The sequence below is a fragment of the Aplysia californica genome, unplaced genomic scaffold (genome assembly GCF_000002075.1).
Source record: "Aplysia californica isolate F4 #8 unplaced genomic scaffold, AplCal3.0 scaffold00117, whole genome shotgun sequence".
Taxonomy (NCBI): Eukaryota; Metazoa; Mollusca; class Gastropoda; order Aplysiida; family Aplysiidae; genus Aplysia; species Aplysia californica.
Genome location: NW_004797387.1, coordinates 443,784 through 463,353, shown reverse-complemented (window position 1 = coordinate 463,353; position 19,570 = coordinate 443,784). Strand labels below are relative to the sequence as shown.

At 38.5% G+C, this 19,570-nt stretch overlaps 1 protein-coding gene across 1 annotated transcript in view; it reads left to right on the top strand.

Moving 5' to 3' along the window:
• The window catches only part of LOC101859477 (fibrillin-1), a 31,651-nt gene extending 12,322 nt beyond the window's left edge, over positions 1-19,329 (top strand). The window contains exons 10-22 of the mRNA XM_013081135.1: positions 46-171; positions 489-614; positions 932-1,057; positions 1,375-1,500; positions 1,916-2,041; positions 3,127-3,252; positions 4,648-4,760; positions 5,578-5,639; positions 9,053-9,213; positions 11,144-11,243; positions 13,565-13,599; positions 14,507-14,618; positions 16,862-19,329. Of these exons, the coding sequence (XP_012936589.1) occupies positions 46-171; positions 489-614; positions 932-1,057; positions 1,375-1,500; positions 1,916-2,041; positions 3,127-3,252; positions 4,648-4,760; positions 5,578-5,639; positions 9,053-9,213; positions 11,144-11,243; positions 13,565-13,599; positions 14,507-14,618; positions 16,862-17,027 (1,505 nt within the window). The 3' untranslated portion in view covers positions 17,028-19,329. The remainder of the gene's footprint in view (positions 1-45; positions 172-488; positions 615-931; positions 1,058-1,374; positions 1,501-1,915; positions 2,042-3,126; positions 3,253-4,647; positions 4,761-5,577; positions 5,640-9,052; positions 9,214-11,143; positions 11,244-13,564; positions 13,600-14,506; positions 14,619-16,861) is intronic.
• The last annotated feature ends 241 nt before the right edge of the window (positions 19,330-19,570 follow it).

The following is a 19,570-nucleotide window of genomic DNA, read 5'->3' as shown; positions in this document are numbered from 1 at the left end:
AAACTGACCTTGTAATAGAAAATGTTTATGCGCTCATTTTCTCAGATGTGAATGAATGTGAAGCCAGTCCTTCACCTTGTGCTCAAGTGTGTACAAACCGCGACGGTGGCTATACATGCTCCTGCAACGACGGATATGCAGTTGGCCAGACTAATTCTAGCCTATGCATCGGTACGTCACTTGCTGTTGATACAATGGAACATGTGTATTCAATGAAAACTCGGATACTTCAACGACGTGGCTTTGCTCATTTTCACCCGCAACAAACCTTATCTGTTCTTAAAAACCATCTATGACACCTGCATCGTGAATGTTTATTCATTCATCCTATTGTTTATATCTTATGCGACCAATCAGCAATCAACACCCCCCCCCTCCCCCACGAACACACACATACACATAAAAAATATGTTAAATTTGGCATAAGCTGCCCACTGAAGTGTAAACTGACCTTGTAATAGAAAATGTTTATGTCTTCATTTCCTCAGATGTGAATGAATGTGAAGCCAGTCCTTCACCTTGTGCTCAAGTGTGTACAAACCGCGACGGTGGCTATACATGCTCCTGCAACGACGGATATGCAGTTGGCCAGACTAATTCTAGCCTATGCATCGGTACGTCACTTGCTGTTGATACAATGGAACATGTGTATTCAATGAAAACTCGGATACTTCAACGACGTGGCTTTGCTCATTTTCACCCGCAACAAACCTTATCTGTTCTTAAAAACCATCTATGACACCTGCATCATGAATGTTTATTCATTCATCCTATTGTTTATATCTTATGCGACCAATCAGCAATCAACCCCCCCCCCCTCCCCCACGAACACACACATACACATAAAAAATATGTTAAATTTGGCATAAGCTGCCCACTGAAGTGTAAACTGACCTTGTAATAGAAAATGTTTATGCGCTCATTTCCTCAGATGTGAATGAATGTGAAGCCAGTCCTTCACCTTGTGCTCAAGTGTGTACAAACCGCGACGGTGGCTATACATGCTCCTGCAACGACGGATATGCAGTTGGCCAGACTAATTCTAGCCTATGCATCGGTACGTCACTTGCTGTTGATACAATGGAACATGTGTATTCAATGAAAACTCGGATACTTCAACGACGTGGCTTTGCTCATTTTCACCCGCAACAAACCTTATCTGTTCTTGAATATCATCTATGACACCTGCATCGTGAATGGTTATTCGTTCATCCTATTGTTTATATCTTATGCGACCAATCAGCAATCAACACCCCCCCCCTCCCCCACGAACACACACATACACATAAAAAATATGTTAAATTTGGCATAAGCTGCCCACTGAAGTGTAAACTGACCTTGTAATAGAAAATGTTTATGCGCTCATTTCCTCAGATGTGAATGAATGTGAAGCCAGTCCTTCACCTTGTGCTCAAGTGTGTACAAACCGCGACGGTGGCTATACATGCTCCTGCAACGACGGATATGCAGTTGACCAGACTAATTCTAGCCTATGCATCGGTACGTCACTTGCTGTTGATGCAGTGAAACTTGTGTATTCAATGAAAACTCGGATTCAATGAAGGGAGTTGGATTCCCTGTTTCTTTTATTCATAAAAATCCATAAAAATAACTTGGATTCAACAAACACCTAATTATATGAACTAGCTCAACTTCAACGACGTGGCTTTGCTCATTTTCACTCGCAACAAACCTTATCTGTTCTTGAAAACCATCTATGACACCTGCATCGTGAATGGTTATTCGTTCATCCTATTGTTTATATCTTATGCGACCAATCAGCAATCAACACCCCTCCCCCCTCCCCCACGCACACACACATACACAGAAAAAATATGTTAAATTTGGCATAAGCTGCCCACTGAAGTGTAAACTGACCTTGTAATAGAAAATGTTTATGTTTTCATTTCCTCAGATGTGAATGAATGTGAAGCCAGTCCTTCACCTTGTGCTCAAGTGTGTACAAACCGCGACGGTGGCTATACATGCTCCTGCAACGACGGATATGCAGTTGACCAGACTAATTCTAGCCTATGCATCGGTACGTCACTTGCTGTTGATACAGTGGAACTTGTGTATTCAATAAAACTCGGATTCAATGAAAGGAGTTGGATTCCCTGTTTCTTTTATTCATAAAAATCAATAAAAATAACTCGGATTCAACAAACACCTAATTATATGAACTAGCTCGACTTCAACTATGTGGCTTTGCTCATTTTCACCTGCAACAAACCTTATCTGTTCTTGAAAAACCATCTATGACACCTGCATCGTGAATGGTTATTCGTTCATCCTATTGTTTATATCTTATGCGACCAATCAGCAACCTTCTTTAATACCAACACACGGGTTGTTAGCACGCACACATGTCTTAGTATGTGTTGGGGTCGGACGGGCAGCCAGCACATGTATGACATGTGACTGTGTGTCTAGGGGTAGGGGGCACAAGCGGTCTGAGTGTGGAGCGTCAGTAGAGATACAAACACATCGCAGTTACTTTTTTCCTTGGCCACTGACCAATATTACAATGATAAGCTTGTCTTGACATAGATGTACGTAATGAATTGCACGCTGGGCTGTGGAATCAAAACATGCTGTATGCTAGGCTCTTCACAGCATCATAACTTGTTTGGCAAACAATAAGTTGGAGAGATCATAGATGATACAGGCCTGTGTTTGAATAAATCGGCCCTTTTGCACAATGTTTACTTGGTAAATACAGTGTATTTTCCTGGAATTTTTCAGCATTTCTTCTGTATGGCATCAAAGAAATGAAAATGCCTCTCATTTGAACCCAAACTACTTTTGATTGAGAAATTCGAACACATTAAACATCACTTGCTCATGTGCCTATAATTGTCTGGTCCTCCTCACACAATAATTCACTGCAGATTTTATTGCAGTGCAAGGGAACATGCTTTGAAATCATTCCTTAATTTTCACCATTTTCAAGTTGATTAATGTTTCTTCTGTTTCTTATAATGTGAGATGGATGGTGAAATTGGAGATCTTACTACTGTCTTTATCTTAACCCCACAAATAAAAAATATTAAATATGGCATAAGCTGCTCACTGAGGTCTCAACTGACCTTGTAATAGAAAATGTTTATGTGCTTATTTCCTCAGATGTGAATGAATGTGAAGCCAGTCCTTCACCTTGTGCTCAAGTGTGTACAAACCGCGACGGTGGCTACACATGCTCCTGCAATGACGGATATGCAGTTGATGAGACTAATTCTAATCTTTGCTACGGTACGTCACTTGCTATTGATATTATATTCTGAGCCTGTCCATCATTTATAAGAAAACAATAATTTCTTGAGCAGAGATTTCATTCTGCATTTGTATTTGTTGTTTATGAGAGAGCTGTGTTTCTGAGCTAATTAGGTATTCGCAAAGAACACCTCTGAAAAGAACTTTCACCAATCGAACAATTTTGCTTGTCGTAAGCAAGGTAGATCTATACTTAACTCTAGTCCTGCGGGGTTAACCGGAAGAGGGCTCTTATCGATCGATGACCCACTTACGTCGCCTGTGGGCTTGTGCCGCGGGGCACCGGGGTCAGGCACTGGTCACGCGAGCGTGCCGCGGCAGGTCAGGAAAACACCTCATCTTTTATAGCAAACTGATACGATCAATGAATAAATGTTACGATCACACGAATAATCCCATTATCCCCTCGTCGGTAGATCAGAGACGCTGAGATTGGAAGTTTCACCAAATCGAATAACTTTTCCAGAGTTTTCCAGATTTCACACCTATTATGAATGAACTTGCGAACAGCTGCTTATCAGCTATCGTTCGAAAGGGGAAAAAAATGGGATAATTTCCGAATATTTTTTTTATTCAGTTGCTCTCAAATGTCTCCCTCTGGTAGGACAATGGTTCAAAAACCACCAAATATGATTATTTACATCAGGAAACAACGTTTGGTGTAAGAATTAGATCGTTTGAAAAGTGAGGAAAGGTGTTTGCATTGAAAGATGAAAGTCCTATTTCCTGAATATCCTTTCGAGTCCCTCAAGTGTCTAACTGGGTCAAAATGCTCATATTTCATTGGATGAACGTCTCAACTGACGCTCTGTTATCTCTACCAACGCCTCGCATTGCAAAACAATGCAGTAAGTTTCAGATGGACACTCAGGCACAAGCAGATTGACGCACACACATTTTAGCACACAGATGCAGACCCCGCCGTAAACGAAATGCGTTGCCCGCGCAGGACGATGACTGATCAGGGACCAGCTGAGGAGCGCCGCGCGGGATTGCGCTTATCGGGCAAACATTTATCAGGGACCAGAATCTTAAGGGTTAAGCCATTTCAAGTGAAATACTGAGGAAAAGAAAATTAGGTTGAGGGTTTTTTGTTTTTACATAGATAGGGGTGTGTCACTTCCTCTCAGTAGGCGAGAGTGATATTTTATCAATTCCAAGGTCATGCCCGATAGCCTTGGGCTAGCTACTTGGACAACAAGTATCCAGCTAGTTGACTAAAATAAAAATAATAAGAACGGTGGGCTGTGGTGGGGGACACTTTTGATAGATACAATAGGGATCACAGAAGAAAGCCACGAGCGATGATGAGCAATGACTTCAGATTAGTAGAGGTCACTTTTCACCATTTCGACACTTTTCTGCTTCAAACAGAGGCAGTCAATTCCACATTTGAGACAACCTTACAGTACACGGCTGCTGGTAAAGACTTGGACAACAAGCAAGGGCAGGACTACTTAGAACTCAAAGCGAAAGTGGAGCCGGCGGTGAGAACATAATAACTGTTTCTTAGTGCAGCCTTCATGGATGTATTTCATTTAAAAATATGGGTGTCTTTATTATCCTGATTACACGTCAAACTTCTGTTCTCACTCCAGGCAAGGGCTTCCTAAAAATGTAATCATTTATATATTATTGTTTCTTCATATGCCTCGTTTTTCTCAGAAACAACAGTAGCACAATGTCAAATTCCTGTGATAATGTGAGCCATATTGACAAAATAATTTACTTCTTGAATTTTAACTCATGTAAAAATTGAAGGAAATAACTTCAATTGAAATCAACAAATTTGACCTCTGAATGGATTTTCGGCTGATATTTCCATTCGCTAACTGAGAAGTAACTCTTTTTGTCAGTATACCTCAGTGTATTACTGCATTCTTGTTACATACAAGTAGATATCAGTACTCAAAAGTAATTAGTAAACATGTCTGTTTTCTTGCTCACGTACAGAGATTGGCATCTTATTCCACATTGTGGAAAACAGCCCAAATCTACTCGCCTAATATAAAGTTCTCTAACAAAGGGTGACCAGTACTACTTTCATTATATCTTAAAACAAAATTATGATCTTCACATCCCAGAGAAGGAAGGTATTTTATTATGGCATCATACTTCCCTTGCCACCAAATATTTGTAAGAAGCTAAGTAACCGTAACTGTTTCATACCATTGTTTCCTACCGGTGAATCAGTTCTTTATGTTAAAGAAACTCTGTAACTATGTGTCTGGGTACATGTGTAGTACCAAAATTTTTACTGATTTGCATTCGACAATAACATATCATTTTTGTCTCTTAAAACAGCTGATGCAGAAATTTTCTAGTGTAACAGCGTCAGTGAGGCAGGTTATCATCAACGATATGAGGTTAGTGTTCTTTACCTTTGAAAAACTCTGTCTGTTTAACTTAAGCTCTTCTCTTTTTTGGAGGGGGTCTGTCAGGTCCGTGTGCAGAGGGTTGGTAAAAAAACAGACAACTGAAAGGGCTTGACTTTAATTCCCACTATGATGTGTCCATGGGAAAGATACCAGCTACTTTTATACTCTCTTTCCTTGGAGACCTAAAACCGAATGGGTACATAACAATTGACTGAATTAATTAAGTGAACAATATGGGTATGAGACTAGGAGGCAGCATCACTGCATATTCATAAGTGTGTAGAGGTTATAAAATGAGATTGTTTGCCAGCTGGCCAAGAGATTATCATGAAGCCTTTTGAACCTGGATTTATGAGGATGCAAGTCTGAAAAATACTACAAAACTCCTTATACTGATATTAAGACTAGTCACATTTTCTGAAAGATAAAGGGGCAAAATAGCAGTAAAAAAGCTTGGAATTTTATTTTTATTTTTTTCAATTTGCAAACATGATGTAGAAGAATGGTTGAAGCTGTGATTTTTTTAACCATTAGAAAGAAGCTGTGACAACTCAGACAATGACATACAGTCAAGACTCATTTTTACCCCGTTCCATGGGATGAGCATGAAGTTGGCAGAATAACAGGGCTGGCAGTTTAACAGGGTTCCTCTGTTAAATAGTCCCAACTACCCAACATCAAGGAAAATGATTCTGCTGTGTAATCTGTATTTAAAAGTGGACTCAAAACACTTTCTCCACTTTTACATCTCCCTTGTCCGGTCCAGGCTTGACTACGGCTGTCAAGTCTACGGATCGGCAAAACCACACATCTTAAAAATACTAGATCCAATACAAAACCAAGGACTCTGCCTCGCTCTGGGGGCTTTCTACACTTCTCCGGTGGAGAGCCTCCAGGCCGAGGCCAACATACCACCACTCTCACTCAGACGCACACAACTCTCTCTACAATACGCAGTTAAACAGAGCTCAACACCGGAAAACCCAGCGCACGACTGCATTTTTTAAACAACCCCAGAAACCATAAACAAATTCCAAAACAACGAAAAACTCATCAAACCCTTCGGCCTCAGAATCCTTGAGGACCTCAAAAACTTACACTTCTCCAAACAAGACATCCAACAAATTCTTTTCCCCGACCTCCCTCCGTGGCACCTCACCAAGGCAAAAGTAGATTTACAGCTGACCACACACAACAAAGAAAGCACACACACCAAAACTTTTAAAGCAGAATACAAAAAACTAATAGATAAATACCCCAGTGCGAAGCTCATCTTCACAGATGGCTCCAAAAAAGACAATGAAGTGGGCACCGCAGCCCTATCTTCCAACAGTACACACCAGAGGAGACTCCATCCTGAAGCCTCCATTTTCTCTGCGGAGGCCACTGCCATTGACATGGCACTGGACTCCGTAGAAAACTCTCCTAACAAATCTTTCCTTATCCTTTCTGACTCTCTGTCTTGCATCACCTGACTCACAAACTACACACTCTTACATCCAAAAATAGTTAGGCTACAACAGAAAATTCATACACTATCCGAAACAGGAAAAAACATCATGTTCACATGGATACCTAGCCATGTGGGCCTCCGAGGAAACGAGCAGGTAGACGACCTGGCGAAGAAAGCTTCATCCCTTCTGCTGGGATCAACGACAAACACTCTCCCACAGACTGACTTTAGAAATAAAGTCAAAAAGTACACCTCCAGTCTGTGGGAGAGCCACTGGGAAACGCAGAAAAATAATAAACTATATGAATTAAAACCCAAATTAGAACAGCGAAATCCTTCGGACCTCTCCAGAAGAGACGAAGTCATTTTTACTCGATTGCGCATCGGACACACGGCCCTGACCCACAAATACCTCCTACAAGGAGATGAGAAGCCGTTCTGTGTCGGATGCGACACAGATTTTACTATTAGACACATCTTAACCGAATGTCTAGACTTTGGAGAGATCCGAAGGAAATATAAATGCAAGAAATTGCAAGATATTTTTTCCGTTGTTGGTCCCAGCAAAATTTTGAATTTTATGAAGGCCATTGGCCTTTATGGCAAATTGTAAAGTAAAACTGTACTATTTAAAAAATGTTTATGTTAACTAGAAAAATTGTTTTAGATTGAATATATATGTATATTTACACTGATTTTTAAACATTTTAAGATTTAACTACTGACCCGAGCCAGCCGTACAGCGAACTGTTGTGAACAAGACCAACTTGTGTTTCGCGCGCTCATATGACCTTACGCAGTTGCGAGCGCCGTAAAACCCTATACTACTACTACTACTACTAAAAAAAAGTGTTTTTAGTCGGTGATTTATATATAGTATAGTCTCTCTCTCTCTCTCTCTCTCTCTCTCTCTTTCTCTCTCTCTCTCTCTCTCTCTCTCTCTCTCCCTCCCTCCCTCCCTCCCTCCCTCCCTCTCTCTCTCTCTCTCTCTCTCTCTCTCTCTCTCTCTCTCTCTCTCTCTCTCTCTCTGTGTGTGTGTGTGTGTTTGTGTACAGTTTCTAACCCATCTAAACTTTTATATATATATATATATATTTCAAATTGAAAACTTTTGCCGGATCAAAAGCTGTTCTATGTTTTTCATTGTCCCTGTAGACATAATACAGGTTAATTTTTACTCATCTCAGACCTGTCATGTAGACTTGAGCACGAGTCCTAACGGAATAAAAGCAGGACTGATATCTGACGATTCCTGATATTTTGCCGGCTGGCCGAGTGGAGTGTGAGATAGATTATCAAGCAGCCAACAAATGGGTGCCATGCATCAAGCATAGTGTGTACCTCTGGTGGTCAGTTTACTGGTGGTATGGGGAGGCAAATTTACATTACAACTTAAATAGTTGGCAGATGACAATGTAAAGGCGCAAATACTATGGCTTTCCTGTTTGTACACTGGCAAATCCTGGTGGTAAAAGGAGCTTGCAGTATATAACAGGGGGCAGTATAACAAGGTTTGACTGTATATAAGCTACCGGTACATCAAATTTTGCTTCTATTTCAGTATAGCAAACTTATCATTATTCTCTATAAATTTCTAGGAATCAAAGTAGGGAGCAATACTGCAGGTGGTCAAAACTTGGTCAAACCATGTGTGTTAGAGGTTCAAATTCAAGTCCTTTCTGAATTACATGTACTAAACCTTTTCAGCTCTGTTTAGTGTCGAATTTTCAATAGTGCTTCACTTAAAAGAAAATCCTGTCATGTATGCTGTGTTTCAACTCTGAACTTCTTTCTTTTTATAAAGATCTGGTCCACAAAAGAGGGAGAGAGGGGGGGGGGGGGGAGATGCTACTATGTCACCTTGTCCTGTGCAACTGTCAAATTTTTCGTCTGAGATCATTTACATTTGTCTTTTCTGTGTCACTCATTTTCATTTTCCCACTTTCAGGCATGGCAGTGTGATTGTTGATGCTACAGTACTCTTTGACAAGTCAGTCGAGTCCTTTTCACAAGATAAAGTAGCCACTGCCTTTGTGGAACTTGCACAGACTGGTGTTGAAATTGATGGTCAGCCAGTCACAGCAGCTGTGAAAATTGGGGACACTTCTGGTGAGTGATGATGCTATCCTTCACACCTAAAAAATGTAATAGTATTCAAACCATTGATTAAGTATATATTATTACATATATATATATATACATAAATGTATATATAATTATAGATGCATGGTAAAGCCAAGTACTGAAGTCAAGAGAGGAGCCTGCGCAAGCTGAGCACATCCATGAATCGAAGTGAAGCATTCTTAATATGGGGCAAACTCTTCTGTGCCAGAATTGGTCTTATTGGCCATATAGCAGAAGCCACAAGTTACCTTAACCCTTATTCTTTCTATTTCATATAAAAAATACTATCTTTTGCGGATGCATTGGCCATTTGCAGAGACTGATGGATAAAATGCTATTATTATTATTATTATTATTATTATTATTATTATTATTATTATTATTATTGCTATTATTAACATTCTTCTTCTTCTTCTTCTTCTTATTATTATTATTATTATTATTATTATTATTATTATTATTATTATTATATTTGCAAATTTGCAAAGTCAAGTAGACAAACACTAACTAGAAAATGAATGGAGTAAAGGAATGAATGAATGACGCTAGAGATAAAGGCAGGCAAAGCGGAGCGACGACAAGCAGAGAGGAGATGGCGGGCACAAGGACTCACCGTGCGGGAGACATCTATAGACAACTTCACAGAAAAGTCAAAGAACTTATAATCGTAGCAAAACGTTCCTTTCACAAAACATTATATCAAAGTCAAAAGCATCTAAAAGTCTCTTTCGCCTGGTTCATTCACTTTGTGGAAAATCCAAATCTGCCCTTATTCCTTGTGCTTCTCCCACAGGAGAGCTAGCAAATATCTTTGGAACATTCTTTGCGGAAAAAATTGCTACAATAGGAGACACATTGGATAAACACGGTTCACCTGCACCTGAATTAGAGGAGTTCCTGGGGAACCTTCTATGTAATTTTAAACCTGTCTCACAGGACTTCTTGAAAGAGATCATACTGTCATCACCACCAAAGTCCTGCTGCCTTGACCCTATCCCAACACCTTTATTAGTCAATCATCTTGACATTGTTATTGATGTTATAACTGCTATTATTAATGATTCACTCCTTTCAGGAACAGTGCCTTCGTGTTTTAAGCAGGCAGTCAACACCTTTTATGTTCATCTAAGAATCATTTTACTGAAAAACGTCGATCAAAACACATTTAAAAATGTAAATTTTCAGTTTTCAAAGATGCTCAAGCTTTATAAGTCACCAAAATTTGGCAGCTATTTTCATTTTCTTGCTTATTTTTTGTCTGATTCCTGGCAATCCCTATACTGGCTCATTGTTCCTCTAAGACAATAAAGTATTATCTTATTTTATCCTTCGGTCACAAATATCTGAACTTCTAATCACGATAGATGGGTGGGGGTTTTTAAAATAAAAAACAAGGCAAATGAACAGGCTTTAAGTATATATATCGATAACTCTGTATGCCCAAAATTTGGCGAACACCTGATTCCACTGTGACAAAATTGAAGAGCTGAGAATAACAACAAGGTTAATTCATGTCTTTAAAATTTCCTAAAAATAAGAGTTCTGCATACCATTCAAAAACAGCGACAAAGGGCTATCTATTTTTTCCATTGATGAAACGCTTTTTGTTCCTATGCCCTGCTATTCTTGTTCAAAGATGCGAAGCCTAAATGCAGCAGCAAGGTCAATTCCAGAAAAAGTCTTCTTAAGCCGTCTTATCAGAACTTTCTTTAAATATTTCACTAAATGAGGTTTTTTTCTCATTTTCTCAAAATCATCTAAATGTGACTTGACCTTGGTGATGGTGTTGTTGTCAGGTCTTCAATTACTAATTTTGAAATTACTGTCATTTTGCACGGCTACTTACTACTCATAAACATTGGTGCTGATGGACTTCTTTGTTTGACTCGCCTTTATCATCCATGTGTATCCCCAGTGGGCACTGCCTCCAGCAAGTGCGACATCTTACAGCGGGTAGAGCCCTGCCCAACAAATACAACATGCTTCATCTCTGATGCGGGAGAGGCTTACTGCAGGTAACTCCTCTCTTTCTTTTATTCTGTTTTCTGTCTTTCCCCTCTTGCTCCATCTCTATTTTTCTCTGTCTCTCTCTCTGTCTCTCTCTGTCTCTCTCTCTGTCTCTCTCTCTGTCTCTCTCTCTTTCTCTCTGTGTGTGTGTATTTGCCCATATTATCTCTTTCCTGTCTTTTTCTTTTCTTGCTCTCCCCTCTCTTTCTCGCAAATGGCCCCTTTCTCAGAGCCCTGACCTCCTGAGGCTACCGTGCCCCTCTGTCTGAGCTCCTGAACAATTTTGTAATAATATGGGTATTTATCTTTGTAGAGATAACAACAAATAACAACTGATAACAACAAATAACAAAATAACAAATATCAACAAAAAGGTCCTAATTTAGTTGTTGTTTTTTTTTCGATGAATTGTTACTTTCGAATTTACTTTCGATTTGAATGTAAACCAAAAAAAAAGGGACACAACTCCGGTCATGGCTAAAGAATATTCTATTTCTGGTAGTTGCTCTCAGTTGTGCACATAAAATAGGGGCCTGCTTGACCACATGAATATTATAATATTGATTTTTGAGGCTGGAATCAAAGAATTTTTGTGTTATCAGTTGTTATTTGCTGTTATCAGTTATCTGTTGTTATCAATTGTTATTTATTGTTATCAGTTGTTATCAGTTGTCATATATGTTATCATCTCGACAAAGATAAGTACCCAACTGATAACAACTGATAACAACAAAATAAAGACAAATATCAATACAAACGTCCTAATTTAGTTACTTTTACTTGGTTGTTAAGATTGTCGGTTGTTATTTGTTGTTATCTCGCCAAAGGTAGACTTCCTTATAAACCAAGCAAAAGCAACTAAATTAGGACGTTTGTGTTGATATTTGTCGTTATTTTGTTGTTTTCAGTTGTTATTTGATAACAACTGATAACGACAAATAACAACTGATAACAGCGAATATCAACTGACCCCAACTCCAAGCAACTACCAGAAGTACAATATTTTTTTGCAATGACCGGAGTTGCGTCCCCTTTTTTGGTTTACATTCAATCAAAGATAGTACAAGACAAGATGGGCCACTTCTCTCTTTGAGCCAATTAAAAAAGTGTCCTCAAAATTTGGTGGCGCCCTCTTCACAAAAGCGCACTCTTTGCGAACAGAGTTACCCTACTTGAGTTTTAAAAAATCAAAGTGAAACTAGCAAGTTTTGGGATAAATTTCGGAAGAACGCTTTTTTATAATGGTTACGCTGACAAAAAACCTCTTCCGGAGGAAAAGGAGATGGTTTATTTCGTTTAATTTGACTTTAGAATGAAGGGCGAGAGGTCATTAGAATTTTTTTAAAACCTAAAACTCCGCACTGAACGTACCCGAACTGCTGATGAACAGCAGTCGATCTGCGCACGCAAGGAGATGCTATTCCTATTCTTCTTCTGGAAAAACGAAAGAGAGCTTCAAAACAGACTGCAGCGCCATCTGAAGCAAAGAGCATACTTCCTGCGGACACTTTTTAGGCTGAGTGGCCCATCTTGTCTTGTACTATCTTTGATTCAATCTAACGTAAAATTGAAAGTAACAATTTATCGAGAAAAAAAAAACTAAATTAGGACGTTTGTGTTGATATTTGTCTTTATTTTGTTGTTATCAGTTGTTATTTGTTGTTATCAGTTGTTATCAGTTGCTATTTGTTATCTGTTGTTATCTCGACAAAGATAAAAACCGTACTAATACCCATATGATTGTCAGAATCACATTCTATATCCCACCCAGTTAGTTTCCCTTGATAATGGTTTTAACAGGACTCGCTTATAACAGGGAAAAACTGCCGGTCCCGTCTGTCCTGTTATATCCGAGTTTGACTGTACACACACACACACACACACACACATACAGGTATGCAATGATTAATGAAGTAAATAATTTTTGCTCCTGTCACCACCATTTTGACCATACTCTACTACATGAGTACCGGTAGTGGAAAAGATTTTATGTACCTTGATTTTGTGGTCCCTGTTAAGTTGAACTTTGAATTGGATGAGTTGATTTTTTTCCACTCCCCTGACAACATCAACTCATCCATAGTTGATTGTATACTATTATTAACCCTTTGAGCCCTAGCCACCGGTACTTTGGTGGCGTATAAAATTTCCTGTATGCCTAGCCATCAGTACACCGGTGAGTGAGACCCTATCCCCGGCCCGTCTGGGACAAAACGTTGTTTAAGTTGAATTCAACAAAACTGTTTGACTTTAACAAATGTTTTGCTGACCTGTCATTTTATTTTTGTGAACCCATGGATCATTTATTGTTGTGTTTTTGTTTCCTCAGGAATGACAATACTGATGCTGAAGAGGGTGACTCAGGTTTGTATTATTAGAAATATGCTCACACTGAAATACAGTAGATTATGACTATAGCGGCACCAGCTACACCGGGATCCCCCTTTTTTTTCTATGTAAACTCAATTACCTGTGCTCGGTTTTAGCGGGGTAAGGAAAGGCCCAAACTCGGATACAGTGAGAGAGATGGGGGCTGTAGGCGGGCTCCAAACAGGCAGTCAGCGGTGCAGCGTTGTGATTGGCCGGTCCAGTGATGAGTGAGGTAGAGCAGGCGGCAGAGAGAGATGGTGCGGAGAGACTCATTACGTGAGCCTCTCTAAAAGTGATGTGCCGTAGCTTATTCACTCAAAATAAGAGCGTATAGGAAAATGTCCTAGGCCTTGGCCAGACCAAAAAGTAAAAGAAGGGGAGAGCGTGTAATGTGTGATTCCTGATTCATTGAATTGTGATCATTGGTGCACATATGCATACACACGCATCCACTTCACCAGTTCTACAGTAGGCCTATCGCTAGCCTACGATATACAGTACAAGCAACAAGACCGAGGAAAAGATGGCTCCCCACAAAGACAAAAGGAAATGCTTCTCACTTGAATTTAAGGCTGAGATAATCAACAAAGTTGACAAGAAAAGGAAGAATAATCTAAAACACAAACTTTATTGATATGGAAGGGAGGTAATCATGTGGACTTTTATAATTTTTTTGGAAATTTCCCGATTACATTCCTAGAGCAGGAACTCGCCTACAGCGGGATTTTTCTTCTGGAGCCAAAAGTTAAATAAATATTGTTTTACTTTCAATAATAAGAGCTGTAGATAGTTAGAGAAGAATAAAAGAGGGTTGGGGAAAAGGTACGTAGCAGTAGCTTTTTTTATGGCTTTTAAGGTAATGTGGTTTTTTTCACTTTTCCTTCATTTGACCCCATGACAGAGAACATGCCTCTCATTGTTGGCCTCACTCTGGGTGGCTGTTTGATGATAGCACTGATCTTGGCCATCGTGGTGATCATCAGGCTCAAACGCAGCGGCAGTCAAGAGCGCAGGTAGGATTCTAAGTGCTCTGCTTTTGTACAGTGCTGCTACAGATAAATGTTCTTGTTTACAGTCTTTAATTAAAGGGAGGCCTTTTTCTTCTTTGGGGGAGGTTTTGTTGTTTTTTTAAGGGGTATCTGGTTTCATTTTTTTCAAGTTATCAGTAAACTAATAAAGTATATATGTGTCATGATGCAGTGGAATCAGGCATTCGTCAATTTTTGTGTATATAGAATTATTGGTATAATCTGAAAACTTAATTATTCATTAGCTTTGCTTTCAATGAAAAAAATAATCATTATCTTGTATAGAAGTCGAGATGTTTGCGACTGAAGGAGGTGGGGTCCGTAGTAAAATGAGCAAGAAAATGGCCTCCAAAGTTGAATAACTTCAATAGTTTCAGAGTCCATGAAAACTGAACAATTCCATATTTTGTGCCTTTATTCAAGGTTTTTCAGAACAATTCACATGGAAATGTGCTTTTATAAATATATTTATATGGACATAAAAGATATTGAGACAAATAGCAAAATTTCTATTAAAAATTGCCAAACTGGTGCAAAATGCATATTTCTTCGATTTCATATTATTTTGACGAGCGCCTGATTTCCCCACAATGCTTCACATATAGGCCTACTGTGGTGTCCAAAGGAAACTTAAAAATGTATTCACCCGATTATCATTATATTATAATCTTACACTATCCACTCATGCAGCATACGAAATTAAAGCTAAATATATTCTGTGGGGGCTCTCATGGCCTAGAGGTTAAGGTGTTGACCTCTCATTCAAAGGTACCGGTTTCAAATCCGGGTAGCGATGAAAAATTTTCTTCTCTAAAATTGTCTCACCTTTCACCTCCTTTCCTGCTGTCTAGCAATGTTCTGTCGTCTGCTTTCATCTCCACTTTCTGCCCCCATTCCCTCACCTCCTTTTCCCACTCCTCTGGGCTTCTGACTCTTTCTGCAGCCTTTATACTGACTCCTTGGCTGCTTCTTACTGCTGTCTTTCAGCCACACCCCTAATCTTCAGGTAGGAAAGATTTACACCTAGCTTTCTCGGACAAGGGCAAAAAATCTCGGAGGGCCCGTGTCTAAGTTGCGCAGGTTTAAAGATCTCTTGGTGGTCTACAATCGATAAGAGTAGGCTTCGGCCGCCATCCGGGCAAAATTCAAAATTTTCTACCAACTGAAAAAGTTTAATGTGTCCCGCGCGCTCATATATATATGACCTAATGCAGTTGCGAACACCGTAAAACACTTACCCCCAAAAAAATATATATATGATATATATATATTCTGTATGGTCTAAAATATTAATGTTACATCTACAATGATAACCTAGGATACGGTCACTCAAGATTAACCTTTCAGAATCAGCTTTTGCAAATTTTTGTGAAATCAGAAAAACTTAAAAGTGGGTTTTTCGCTTGTATCAGTATTTGCAAAATAACATGTAATTGCATATGAAATTTATGGAAATTTGTATAGGAACAACGAACAATAATGTTTTATAAAGAAAATTTGAACCACATGGGTTACAACTCTCATGTAAAAATTGGACTTAACAATAAACGTGTTCATTAGTATTTTGTATAGGAACCATTGGATTTGGGTAGAGCATGAGAACCCTTTTACGAATGGACTCTGTTAGATTTTGGACACAATCAGCTGTCAGTGAAGAACAAAAGCTACTCGACTGTCATGGTTTGGGGTGGTCTGCTTAGAATGAACAAAACCTGTGAAAATCAACAGAGGCTTTTTGTGGACGGCTGCATCGCGCAAGTGCTGGAATTCACTTCTTAACCATCATCCAAGTAAATATCTTACTGCATGACAATGCATCTTCTCAGAGGGCCAAAGCCTGTTAACATTTTTTGGAAAACGAAAACATACCAACGATGGAGTGACCACCAGTAAATCTGCCTTGATTAGAATCCTACAGAAAATATATGGAGCCTCATGAAACCGCTATGGAGAAACATGACTTTGCTCTCAATTTGGATGCTTTGTTTGAAACTCTCTGTGTCATTTGGGATGAAATGATAGGTATCCTTGTCTAAAATCTAACACAGTCTGTGTGCAAAGGGGTTCATGCTCTGCTACACAACACCTATGGTTCTTAAACAAAATAATACTGATGAACACATTTGATGCTAAGTCCAAATTTTGTGTAATATTTATGACTGTTCTGTTTTTCAATCTGTTTGAAACTACTGTAATAAAACATTGATCTTTTTCCTTCATGTCATTAGCCTTGACAGTGACAGCAGTGAAGAACGCATGCATTACGACAACTATGTCAGAGCATCACCAAGAGAGAGTTTCAAGAACACCCACCCTCAGTTCTTCTACAGACCCTCTGACCATTATCGCAGACAGGCGCTTGGGAACACTGACAGGAAGAAGTTTTACCCTTAACTCTTTATGCCTTTTCAATGGGGCTGTTGCGCTGCTGGATTACTAGAAAAAAAGTAACTACATTGTAATATAACACACAAGACAATATATGTATATTGTAATATAACACACAAAACAACATGTAATATGGTACATACATGATACATTCAAAATTTGTTGCCCGTTATGCAATCTTCTCAAAAGCAACTTAGTGACTTGATTTCATCAATAGATCAGAACACAATTTGTTGCTTTTTGTCATGCTGTGCATCCATTGACAGAAATTGCATATATTATTATTGATGTTGCGTTTACGAATGAATCAGTACATGGTTTGTAGCTCAAATAACAACATTCCATGCCGTCATTTGTCTTTGCCATGTTTTGTGACAGATTTTTGTGATATCTGGGCTCTGTGGACCTTGTACAACTGCAGTATGACTGTGTCATTTGTTTGTTGGTGTAGTAGTTCTTCTTTTTAATGTCTTTGGACTTTTGGTGCCTTATACATCATTATGACCGTATTTTTCTAGAATATATAGCATTTAGTCAGGACTTTTGCATTAGCATTAAAATTGTTATTTTGTTATTGACCATTTACCTACTGTAGTTTATGGAGGTTGCCACTATCACTTAACTACTGAAGTCTTTGGTGATCACCAAACATTTGCCCTGTGCCTGACATTGAGGTGGCATGCATCTCTGTGAGGCTTAGGCAATTAGTCCAATTAGAATATGACTGAAATTGTGCCTACAAAACGAAGGTAAAGTCCCTCTTTCTTCGAGTTTTTGATTGGTTGAAACTGACTCTGAAATAATGCATGCGTGGATTTTTAAAGTAAATATGAAGAAATGGAGGGTGCAATGGAATTGAAACTTAGACAAATCTTAGAAAACTTTGAAAGTACACAATAACTTAACCAGATCATTTTAAGTATTTAAAGCTGTTTTATTCTTTCGGTTTCACATGTAAGGACATTTAATTTAAATTGAGTTTTTCAATAGACATTATTTATAATAGTTTTAGAGGATTGTTTTCCTTGGTCTCGGGATTCAGAATGTGTATCAGAACTGCTCCCTAGGGCTTATTAGTTAATAATAGAAATTAACTTTTATTCGTAGTTGTTTTCTCGTAAAGACGTATAGACCCCTACTCAGTTTTAACTCATTGCCCTGAAAAAGAATTATTTTGTACTTTGATCAAACTGTTTTTAAATTTTAATGAAGCTTAGATTTTTATAGCATCTTTACTCAAATGTTTACTGTGACCTGGTTTGATCATGTCCTTTCTCCTTTTTCATCATTTTTACAGAAGACTATCTATTTTTACAACATAATGCGCTGTTCAGCTAGATTGAATTTTGAGTCTTTATTATGGCCCAGACACATGTGGAGCTATCAATTTTCTGTCAGGACCATAATTTCTGGGATTAGAATTGGCTTGGCTGACTGCTGCAAGCCAGGGATCCACTAAAAAATTCTTTAATCCAAAAAAAAAAATCACTAACAATAAAACAATTTATGTGAATGTTAAATAAAGTGGCCCACGGGTACAAGAGTGAAACAGAATAAAAGAGGATAAAAGGCTTTTTCAGAAAGAAAGATGGGGTGGGAAGAACCTGGTAAACTATAGGAACATATGTCCCAGAAGGTAATATATACTAGGTCTACAGATAAAAATGTTACTTCTAACGTATTTTTTAGACCAGAATGTACCTTTCTGAGCTCACTTATAATGGATTATAAGGTGGTTAACTCATTTCTGTTATTATTTTTTTATCCCCTTTCACACTTTTTTTTATCAAGCTCCAGAAAACAAAAGGAGGCTTGAGAAGGGTTTGTGTGTCGTACTTTATGAGAGTCGTCGATCTTTTGACTCACAGGAAATGCTGTCCAGATATATCTGGTGCAGTTGTCTTTGAGGACTTAGATAGAGAATTAGAGACTTGATCTAATAGAATTCTATAATTTTTCCTATCTTCGCATAACTTTACTGGTGAGTACATAGACTTTTTCATGGTGTAATGAACTGCAAATGTACCTAATTCGTCATGTTGATTACAAACTGTTTTATTGAAATCTTACAATTTGTCCATTCTATATAATTATCTTTTAGATATAATTATCTATAATATTACCAACTGAACTTATATTATATCAACTGTTTGTTAAGGTTAAGTATTTAAATTACATTGCATATATACAGGTGAAGTGAATACCTTTAAAATAATATCAAGGCATTGTAATTGTTCATGTGCATGTTTTGAACATTTTGTAAATGAGAGTGGAATTTCTCACATTCAAATAAACAAAATTGATTTAATAGTTTGAGTTCCGTTTCTGTTGATAAATATTCAAGAAATATGTCATATCATCCATACAGCACTGTTAGATTAGTCATCAACATTGCTTTTCTCACCCTGGGGCAGGATATAGGCCACGAACAAACACTCTCCACCTTTCCCTATCCTGGGCTAGTCGCTTGATGTCACTCCACGTCTTCCCACTTTTCTGTACATCCATTTCCGTGACTCTTCTCAAGGTTCCACGAGGTTTTCCCCTTG